This window comes from Sebastes umbrosus, chromosome 22 (assembly GCF_015220745.1).
Source record: "Sebastes umbrosus isolate fSebUmb1 chromosome 22, fSebUmb1.pri, whole genome shotgun sequence".
Lineage (NCBI taxonomy): Eukaryota > Metazoa > Chordata > Actinopteri > Perciformes > Sebastidae > Sebastes > Sebastes umbrosus.
In genome coordinates this window covers 527,957-539,298 of record NC_051290.1, presented here as the reverse complement: position 1 = coordinate 539,298, position 11,342 = coordinate 527,957, and the positions used below count along the sequence as shown (strand labels likewise).

At 39.7% G+C, this 11,342-nt stretch overlaps 2 protein-coding genes across 5 annotated transcripts in view; one reads left to right on the top strand and one right to left on the bottom strand.

Moving 5' to 3' along the window:
* The window catches only part of LOC119481760 (zinc finger protein 510-like), a 15,274-nt gene extending 12,927 nt beyond the window's left edge, over positions 1-2,347 (bottom strand). Inside the window, exons 1-2 of one of the 3 annotated variants that reach the window (XM_037758953.1) lie at positions 2,227-2,347; positions 132-570 (exon numbers count right to left, since the gene is read on the bottom strand). In XM_037758953.1, coding sequence (XP_037614881.1) covers positions 132-534 — 403 coding nt within the window. In that variant the 5' untranslated portion in view covers positions 535-570; positions 2,227-2,347. Of the gene's footprint in view, positions 1-131; positions 769-2,226 lie in introns of those variants that run through there. The other 2 variants (XM_037758955.1, XM_037758954.1) reach the window with 2 other exon arrangements.
* Positions 2,348-2,465: 118 nt separating this feature from the next.
* On the top strand, positions 2,466-10,647 carry LOC119481744 (zinc finger protein 436-like). 2 transcript variants are annotated; one of them, XM_037758924.1, is made up of 10 exons: positions 2,467-2,896; positions 4,570-4,656; positions 5,114-5,267; positions 5,506-5,636; positions 5,713-5,954; positions 6,050-6,162; positions 7,064-7,194; positions 7,262-7,503; positions 8,127-8,257; positions 9,181-10,647. In XM_037758924.1, exons 1-10 carry the CDS (start codon positions 2,638-2,640, stop codon positions 10,466-10,468), a joined length of 2,778 nt encoding a protein of 925 aa, XP_037614852.1. In that variant the 5' UTR covers positions 2,467-2,637; the 3' UTR covers positions 10,469-10,647. The 2 variants fall into 2 exon arrangements, with proteins under 2 accessions (XP_037614853.1, XP_037614852.1); XM_037758925.1 differs by lacking the exons at positions 6,050-6,162; positions 7,064-7,194; positions 7,262-7,503 and having other exon boundaries at positions 2,466-2,896.
* Positions 10,648-11,342: the final 695 nt, after the last annotated feature.

Below are 11,342 nucleotides of genomic sequence, written 5' to 3'. Positions count from 1 at the left end.
GAAATCCTACTGCAGTAAAAGTACAGCAATATTACCAGCAAATGCTTTAAAGTATTACAAATACTGCACTGTCCCAATTTAACAGTGCAATATGTTGCATCTGTGTAATATTGTGCAACACGTGGAGTTACCTGCTGTCTCCTGTTTGATGAGAGGCTGCAGCTTCTGGTCCTGCAGCAGCTCCATCTGAGGTTGCAGCAGCATCATGTCCTCCAGTTGTCTCCTCTGAGGTTGCAGCAGCATCATGTCCTCCAGTTGTCTCCTCTGAGGTTGCAGCAGCATCATGTCCTCCAGTTGTCTCCTCTGAGGTTGCAGCAGCATCATGTCCTCCAGTTGTCTCCTCTGAGGTTGCAGCAGCATCATGTCCTCCAGTTGTCTCCTCTGCAGCTCGATCTCTCTCCTCAGACCTGCAGCCTCCTCCTCGTATCCGGTCACAGTTCTCTCCACCACCGCTAAGATCTCCTGAGCTGCTGCAGTCAGCTTCTCTACGACGACTCCTCTCAGCATCTCGGCTGTAGACACGACTAGAGCCATGTTGGTACTGTTACCGTGTTGTTACTGTGTTGGTACCTGCAGGAAGAAACGCGCGGGATGTCTGGATCGGATGTTGTCACACTGTGACCCCGCTCTACTCCGCCTCTGATTGGCTGATACTCCCTGCCTTCATCAGGGTCAGCCAATCAGAGGCCGAGGAATGATACTCAGTGTTTCTATTCATATAGCAGCATAATAGAAGGTAGGAACAGTATAAGTACAATATTATTATAATAAAATAAAATAAAAATAATAATAATATAGCATAACATGACATAATACAATATAATAGTAATAATAATAATAATAATAACAATAATAATAATATAGGATAACATGACACAATATAGTAATATAATAATAATAATAATAATATAGCATAACATGACATAATACAGTATAATAATAATAATAAACACATAGTATAATATTAAATCAATAATAAACCTGCAATTTATTGAATTGCCAGTCATAAATGTGTTTAATAAGGAAACTGATTAATAATTGAATTGATATTTCTGTTTTAATTTGCATCTTTATTTTTTTTGTTAATCTTTGTATTAATTCCCTTATTTATTTATTTACTTTTCTTTAAAAAAAATAAGTGCACATTTTTTAAAAATGTAATAAAAATACATACACGAATGAATAAAGGGGAAAATTAAACAGAAGAGTAAATAAATAAGGGAATTAATACAAAAATATATATATATACATAAAGAAGCAAATCAAAACAGAAATATCAATTTATGTCGCATTTTTATAAATTAATTAATTAATGGCTAGATATATTTTTAATATTGTTTTTGCTACATTTAATGACACATTTATTTATTTATTATTTTTGATTTTAGCAGGTTCCATCCCACATAGTAGTATTGTTTCTATTCACTGATATTTATCTAGTTTACCTTTATACTTATACTTCCTGTTTTACTACCTGTTTACATGTGTATATATATATATATATATATATATATACATACATGTATATATATATAAAAATATATGTATATATATATATGTATACATACTAGTACTTGTACTGCAGTAAATACTACTATTTCACATATATATGTATGTGTATATATACACATACATATATACATATATATATATGTGAAATTATATATATATGTATATATTTATATATATACATATATATATAATTTCATGATGATGGTGATATATCAATTAGTCCAGGTCACACACACTCTCTTTGAGATATCACTCATTTATTGATTGAAGATGGTTTGTAAATCCTTGTGTGAATAGAGGTTACTAAAATACAGAGAATAAAATAGAAAACATGAGCAGGCATTAGTAACATGTAGTAATAATAAACAAACAGTATGGTATGAAATTCAATGCAAGCTAAACAGTTTAAACAGGAACAACAGGAGGAGAACAAAGCCTTCTTAACTATAAGGGAGCGTCAGCAAACAGCAGCCTCAGGCTCTCATGCAGTTCAATGAGCAGAGTGCACACAGAGGGGGATAGGAGGAGTTGTGCGACGGTCCCTTAATGACGGCCGCATGCCCGTTCACTGCGCTGCTCTCACTGAAACACACAACTTATCATTCAAACTCTTATAGAAACACGAGCATGAGCATTATAACATGATACAGGTGACTTTATAATTATTATAGCGATGCAGATACTGAACAATAGACAACTATAATAACTACTCACATTCTCATGTGAATAAAGAGAAAGGAGTCCAGAAGGTTTCAGCACTGATGCTGAGCTGAGTTGGAGGACAGATGAGGTTTGTGATTGGAATCACAGCACTCTCTGATCATGTGCAGACCATGCGCAGAGCCGCAGACTATTGGTCCGTGCATGTGATCAATGCATGGGCTGGTGAGGGGATGCTTTAGGGTTAAACTGCTGCACCTTCTGAACAGTGTGTGTGCGCGTGTGTGTGTGTGAAATTAGAAAAGCTGCACCTCATTTGATTTAGTTTGTAGTCGGACATCATTTGTAGCTGCACCACTCCACAACCCGGAACTACACCTTGTGCAGAAAATGTGCAGAGAGAGTTGTTGTGCATGAAGAAGAAGAAGAAGAAGAAGAAGCTGCAGCCTCGGAGACGAAGTGAAGATGTTCTACTGGATGAAGAGGAGCAGCAGCGGCTCGGAGTCTCTCTCTGGTCTCAGTAACATGAACATGTCTAAAGCGGAGATCCTCAGAGGAATAGTGACTGAGAAGATGAGCACAGCAGCTCAGGAGATCTTAGCGGTGGTGGAGAGGACTGTGACCGGCTACGAGGAGGAGGCTGCGGGGCTGAGGAGGGAGGTCGAGCTGCAGAGGAGACAACTGGAGCTGCTGCTGCAACCGAGAGTCAAACTGGAGAGGAAAGGTCTGCAGATATCACACCGATATAACACTGATATAACACAGATATCACACCGATATCACACCGATATCACAAAGATATAACACCGATATAACACCGATATCACACAGATATATAGCACCGATATCACACAGATAGTACACCGATATCACACCGATATATCACCGATATCACACCGATATCACACCGATATAACACAGATATAACACCGATATCACACCGATATAACACCGATATAACACCGATATAACACAGATATCACACCGATATCACAAAGATATAACACCGATATCACACAGATATCACACCGATATAACACAGATATAACACCGATATCACACCGATATAACACAGATATAACACCGATATAACACCGATATCACACCAATATCACACCGATATAACACCGATATCACACCGATATCACAAAGATATAACACAGATATCACACCGATATCACACCAATATAACACAGATATAACACCGATATCACACCGATATAACACAGATATAACACCGACTTCACACCGATATCACACAGCTAGAACACCGATATCACACCGATATCACACCGATATAACACCGATATCACACAGATATATAGCACCGATATCGCACCGATATAGCGCCGATATAGCGCAGATATAGCGCTGATATAGCACCGATATCACGCCGATATAACGCAGATATAATGCTGATATAACACAGATATAACACCTGCAGGCACACATTATGTGCATTGTTGAACTCCATTTAAAAACCGTCTAGAGCAGGGGTCAGCACCCTTTACTATCTGAAGAAACATTTAGGCAAAACATGTGATCATTGTGATGAAGGTAACACAGTTTATAGTCTAAGTATATAGTTTAGAAGTCTAATGCAGGGAGGACCAAAGAGACAATGTACTACGGAGTATTAGGGCCACATTGAGGGAAAAAACATCTGAGATTTACACAATAAAGTCACAATATTACAAGAAAAAAAGTCATATTTTGAGAAAAAAAGTCGTAATATTATGGGAATAAAGGCATAACTTTACGAGAAAAAAGTCGTAAATTAAGAGAAAAAAGTCGTAATATTACGAGAATAAACTCGTAATATTATAATAAAGTCATAATTTTACAAGAAAAGAAGTCGTAATATTACGAGAATAAAGTCGTAATATTATAATAAAGTCATAATTTTCCGAGAAAAAAGTCGTAATATCACGAGAAAAAAGTCATAACTTTACAAGCATTTCTGAAAGTTACAAATAGTCCCTTTAACTTCATGATAAAAATAATTTATATTTATTTTAGACAGGTTAAAAGGTTAAGAAGCGCGTGGTAATTTGTAAATAATAGTAAAAATCCACAATTAAAACTCCGTACTATATTCATTCATGGAGCTCTGCAAGTCACTGCATGTTCTAGAACACTGTCCAGCACATATTTCAGAATAAAAGCCTTGAGTTAACAAATGAAGGGAAGCTTAGTTTGTTAAGCTTGTTTTCACATGTTGTTTCATGGGCTTCTTCTCTATCAAGCTGCGAACACGCGACTGCACCTTCGTGTGTTTCCGGACACGTTCGGCTGTTCACATCTTCACTTTTAGAAAAATATATATATATATATTTATATATATATATATTTATGTGTGTGTCTGACTTTGTTTTTCTTTTGATTGACAACATGAAGCCCTGATCCCAGACCTGGAGGACCAGGAGGTGGTGGTTCTGAGTGGTGAGGAAGAGGAGGAGGAGGAGGAGGAGCAGCAGCAGTCAGGTACGTCTTCACCTTTTAAACCTGTTTATACAATTAAATAAAAACAGTGTGGAGTTACTGTAAAAATAAATACTCTGTTACAGTAAAAGTACTAAAACCACACTGCTGATGTTGGTGCTGAGCTGAGCCGGCTGAGTGTTGGTTTAACTGAACTCACCTGTGTTCAGGTGGTTAAACTGAACTCACCTGTGTTCAGGTGGTTAAACTGAACTCACCTGTGTTCAGGCGGTTAAACTGAGCTCACCTGTGGTCAGGTGGTTTAACTGAACTCACCTGTGTTCAGGTGGTTTAACTGAGCTCACCTGTGTTCAGGTGGTTAAACTGAACTCACCTGTGTTCAGGCGGTTAAACTGAGCTCACCTGTGTTCAGGTGGTTAAACTGAACTCACCTGTGTTCAGGCGGTTAAACTGAGCTCACCTGTGGTCAGGTGGTTTAACTGAACTCACCTGTGTTCAGGTGTGGAGGACACCGGCAGTCTGGGCCTCCTGTGGTTCGATGACGAAGAGGAGGATGATGATGGTGGTGGTGATGAAGAGCAGCAGCTGTCAGCGATGAGCTCCAGACAGAGACGAGAAGATCTGAAGGACCCGGATTATCAAATAACACCAAGGTGACGATACAGCATGCTAGTTAGCTTAGCATGCTGGTTATTTTAACATGTTAGCATGCTAGTTAGCTTAGCATGCCGTTGGATGTGTTAGCATGCTAGTTAGCTTAGCATGCCGTTGGATGTGTTTGCGTGCTGATGACGGGTTGTTGCTCGGTGGGGTGAGCCGATAGCAACATGCTAGGTGTGAGCAGCCGCCTGTTGTTCGGTTATTAAGCTGCTGGCGATCTTCATCCTGCAGGTTAATTTCCCCCAGAGGTCGGTCTGACAGGAGAAGGCCCGGCAGACCTCGGATCGGTGATGCTCCGAGCCATCTAGTCCTCAGGATCTGCATCCTGGAGGACTCCCGGACCGCCGTGCTCTCCAACACGGGTACGTTTCAGAGACGGAGGCCTCTTTGGCGGTGAACATTCAAACCGACTGACGGGTTTCTGTCTTCCTGCCTCAGTGTTCAAGAAGTACCCGGTGCAGGAGGTGACGTGTCCTCCGGGACTACAGGAGACGGACTTCCTGGACCTGCTGAGGTCCACCTTCCCTCAGCTGGCTGCTCAGGAACCGTTTGACGTCTTCACCTCCGACAGGACGAAGACGCTTCGTCCTCTGCAGGTGGAGACGCTGACGCCGGAGGAGATCTGCAGGAGCATCCGGCTGACTGGACGGGGAAACTCTGCCCTCTACATCCGACTGAAGGTACTGTGATTTAATACAGCGTCACGACTTTGAAGACAGCGATATAAATGATATTTGCGTGATGTTGCGGGACGCCCTAAACGAACCTCTTCCAGAACGGAGAGGATCCTCAGAGCAGCAGTGAAGACCTTCATCCTCAGCAGAGACCAGATGATTCTCCGTCCCGCTCGGCCACCACGTCGGCCGATGAAACCGACACCTGCACCAGGTAACTAAAGACAAAGGGATAAATAAATATATATGCCATTGAATGTACCAAACATAATATGATTAAAGAATATTCCTAACCTTGAAAAGATAACTCGAACCCTATACTGAACTATAATCAGCTGAATGAAGTATGGGGGACGGAACCTGCCAGAATCAAGAATACATGAATAAATGACTCGATAAATACATAAAAATGTTATTAAATATATCAAAAATGATATTAAAAATAAATGTAGCCATTAATTAATTGATAAAATGTGACATAAATTGGTATTTGTTTTAATTTGATTCTTTATTTATTTATCTTTGTATTAATTCCCTTGTTTATTCACTCTTCTGTTTAATTTTCCCTTTTATTTATTTATTTATTTATATATTAATGTTTATTAAATTTAAATTTATTTATATATATTTTTTTAATTAATTTTTATTTGTTTATTTATTTTTTCATTTATTTGTTTATTTATTTTTTCATTTCTTATTTATTTAATTCATACATTTAAAAATATATATAAAATAAATTCTAAATAAATATAAAATAAATGCAAAATAAATAAATAAAAAATGCAAAAATAATTAATTTATTTTAAAATCCAATAAAAATGAATACAGAATTAAATAAAATTGAAGATTAAACAGAAAAGTTAACAAATAAGGGAATTAATGCAAAGATAAATAAATAAAGAAGAAAATTAAAACAGATATCAATATATTATTATTATTATTATTATTAATGGCTACATTTATTTTTAATATTATATTTGTTACATTTAATGACATTTATTAATTCAACGAGTCATTTATTTATTTATTGTTTATTTTGGCAGCGTGCGTCCTCCGTACTCGTAGACGGCTGCAGGAATAACCAGATATTGTGTCCTCTGCCAATCATCTTCCAGTTTATCGTCTCCCAGAGTTCAGTCTGAGAGGAGGAGGCGTGGCAGACCCCGCCTCGGTGAGGAGCCCACCCACCACCTCCTCAGAGTCTGCATGCTGGACGACTCCCGGTCCGACGTGCTCTCAAACAAAGGTGAGTTCACCGTGTTGTAACGGCGCCGTGATGCAGATCCCGCTGCTGACCGCTTCCTCTGTCTCAGTGTTGATGAAGTCCTCGGTGAAGGAGGTGACGTGTCCTCGTGGACTACAGGAGGCCGACTTCCTGGACCTGCTGAGGTCCACCTTCCCTCAGCTGGCGGGAGACGACAAACCGTTCGACGTCTTCAAGTCGGACCGCAGCCGCAGACTGCAGCGGCTCGACGTGAAGACGCTGACGCCGGCGGAGATCTTCAGGACGCGGTCCACCGGCGTCGAGAAGACGCTGCTCTACATCCGACTGAAGGTACATACTGCAGTAGTACTAACCGAGTACACGGACAGAGGACACTCTACTGACTGGGCAATACTTTTACTGGGGACCACATTAGTATGGAGGACAAAACCTGCCAATATAAAAAAAATAACTAAATGACTAGATTAATTAATTTATTTATTTATTCTTCCGATTAAGTTTCACTTTTATTTATTTATGTATTTATGTTTATTAAATTTTAAATTATTTATTTTTTATTTGTTAATAAAATTAATGAATAAATTAATTAATAATGAATTAATTAATTAATAATTCATTCATTAATACAATTTAATAATGAATACGTACATTTAAAAATAAATGCAAAAATAATTTTAAAAAATTAATTTATATAAATAAATGAAAGGAAATTAAATAGAGGAGTAGATAGCTACAGAATTTAATATAAAGGTAAATAAATAATAATATTACAAATAATAATTTTGGTGCATTTAATGGCATATTTATGTATTTATTTAATCTAGATTTTGGCAGGTTTCATCCTCCGTATTTAGGCTCATGTAGCTGATAATACTTCCGTACAGGGGTCGTATAAAGTCTTGAAAATGCTAATTTTTAACAGTTTTTTTCCTGTAAAACTTCAACTCTTGCAGACAAGAGAGGAGGAAAAGGAGGAGGAGGAGGAGGAGGAGGAGCTTTTCCAGAGAAACGATGACGTCACCAGCGACTCTCCGTCCAACGCCGCCGTGACGATGCAAAGTGATGAAGCCGGGCTCAGTTCAAGGTAATTTAAAGAGAAAGAGGACGTCAGGGTTTCAGTTCTTCAGAAAGAGAGCCGTTCTGCATCACGACTACTCTTCATCTTATTTAATTTATTCATTTTAAATATTATTTTAATTTTTTATTTTTAGTATTTTCTGATTTATTAAATTGCTTTACACCGTAAGCATCCCGATAAACTCTGCTAGCTTCAGGATAAACTGTCCTCACTCTTCTTCATCAGCTGCCGTCCTCTTCCTACTTATTTTATCATTGTGACATCATCATTGTGACATCATCATTGTGACATCATCATTCTGACATCATTATCCGCCATCTCTCTTTCTTTTATCTCCAGTAAGTGTTGTTTATCTTTGGATTATTATTAAGGTTATAATTAGTGTTTATTGTAGTTTAGTTTGAGTTAGTTTTCAGATTGTTTTCTAGTTTTAGTTTCAGTTTTTCAGAAAGGTTTCATTTTAGTTTTTATATATTTAGTTTTAGTTTTTATATATATTTAATTTAGTTTTAGTTTTTATATATATTTAATTAAAATTTTTATATATTTAGTCTTTATACATTTAGTTTTAGTTTTTATATATATTTATATATATATATTATTTATTATTATTTTATTTATACATTATTTTGAGTCTTCAGTAGTATTCTTCAGTAGTATTCTTCAGTAGTATTCTTCAGTAGTATTCTTCAGTAGTATTCCTGTTAGTATCTTTGGCACGTCTGTACTTCAGTTTCTCGTCATTCATCGGCTGACGTGCACGTTGACACCGATATATATATCTGCTATGAGCGAATATCGGCCGATCGATCGGTCGGGCAGCTTCTGTTCGTCAATATTAATAATTATAAAATATATTAAAACATATAAACATACATACAACATATTAATAGAAAAAGTAATTTATTATTATTTCTGCTCCACATCAGCGTCGTTCAGCGTGTAGACGGTAACGGCAGCTCAACATCACAGCAACAGGACATGGACACGGAGGACGCCGGCGATGAAGACGCCGCCGAGAGCCAACTGGACTCCGGCGACGACAAGGATGGAGACGAGGCGTTGGACGGAGACGACGACTGGAAACCCGATCCCGAGCCGCAGACGTCAAAGACGAGGAGGCGGCGGCGGCGAGGAGCTCTGACGTCGTCCGGCGTGGAGGGGAAGTTGATCGGGAGCGGTAAAACGCCGTGTAAAGTCTGCGGAGTCTGGTACAGGATACAAGGCGGTCTGATCAAACACGCCTGGATCCACGTGGACGAGCCGCAGTGCGTCTGCGGCGTGTGCGGCGAGCGTTTTGAATCTGTGGAGGAGTTAAAGGGACATCTTAAGAAATATCAGAAAACTCACGAGTGTTCTTATTGCAGGAAGTCGTTCTTCACCGTCACCGGCCTCAAATGCCACACCACCCTGCACACGGGAAACCGCCCGTTTAAATGTGACGTCTGCAACAAGACCTTCGCTCACATGTCCAACCTGAGTATCCACCGCTGGGTCCACGTGGACGACAAACCGTACAAGTGCGACGTTTGCCCGAGGGCGTTCGGTCTGAAGGGTCAGCTCCGAGCTCACGGCAAGATGCACACGGGTCGGGACCGGTACCACTGCACCGTCTGCGGCAAGTCTCTGTACGACCGGCGCTCCTTGACCCGCCACAAGGCCACCCACTCGGGCGAGCGGCGGTACAGCTGTCAGATTTGCGGGAAGCGTTTCAAACTTCCCGGCACGTTGAAGTCTCACGAGAAGACGCACACGGAGAGAGAGCGGCCGTACCTCTGCCACGTCTGCTGCAAGACCTTCCTCTCCAACTGCGGCCTGACGGCTCACATGAGGACGCACAGCGGCGAGAGGCCGTTCGCCTGCGCCGTGTGCGGCAAAGGCTTCATATCCAACGGCGAGCGGAAGGCGCACATGCGCGTGCACACCGGCGAGGCGCCGTACGGCTGCTCGGAGTGCGGTCGCTTTTTCAAACGCAAGACTCACCTGACCAACCACGTGAGGAGCCACCTCGGCATCAAGCTGTTCGTCTGCGCCGTCTGCGGAAAGGCGTGCTCGCGCCAGGAACACCTGACGGTCCACATGAGGACGCACAACGGGGAGAGACCGTACCAGTGCACCGTCTGCGACAAAGCCTTCACTCAGAGCCACTGTCTGAAAACACACATGAAGAGCCACCAGGGCGACGAGAACCCGTTCCTGGACGCGTCCACGTCCTGAAAGACGCGTCCACGTCCTGAAAGACGCGTTTCATCAGCCGGGTTCCGTACGGAGAGTCACGACGGAGGTCGTTTAAAAAATCTGTCTGGAGCCGCAAAACATGTGATCATTGTGATGAAGGTAACACAGTTTATAGTCTCAGTATATAGTATATAAGTCTAATGCAGTGAGGGCCAAAGAGACAATGTACTACGGAGTATTAGGGCCACATTGAGGGGAAAAACATCTGAGATTTACACAATAAAGTCAGAATATTACGAGAATAAAAGTCATAATATTACGAGAAAAAATTTATAACTTTACGAGAAAAAAGTCATAATATTAACTACATAATATACATAATATAACTTAATGAGAAAAAAATAAAGTAACATAATATTAAGACTTTTTTTTCTTGTAAACTTCTGACTTTATTCTCTAAATCTAGATGTATTTCTTTCCCTCAGTGTGGCCCTAATACTCCGTCGTACCGTCGTACATCAGACTTACAACAATTATAAATAAAAATGCCACTGGAGAGGAGCTAACGAGCTGCAGGTTGCTGACCTCTGACCTCTGACCTCTGACCCGGCCCGACTTTTAAATAAAAAATATTAAAAAATTGCAGATTTGCAAACACAATTTTTGGATTACTGCGATAATTCATTAATTAGTTGAACAATATAGAAAAATTAATCATTAGTTTTAATAATTGATTGTTTGTTTTGGTACCAGAGATCAGGGATCATATCGGCATTAGTATATAAAAACATTTTGATTAAAACATAAATGCTGGATCAATTAAATAATTAGTTGATTAATATATAAAGGTAATTAACCGTCATTATTAACAGTCTTAATAACTGATCATTTGTTTGATTGTGTTGGCGTTGGT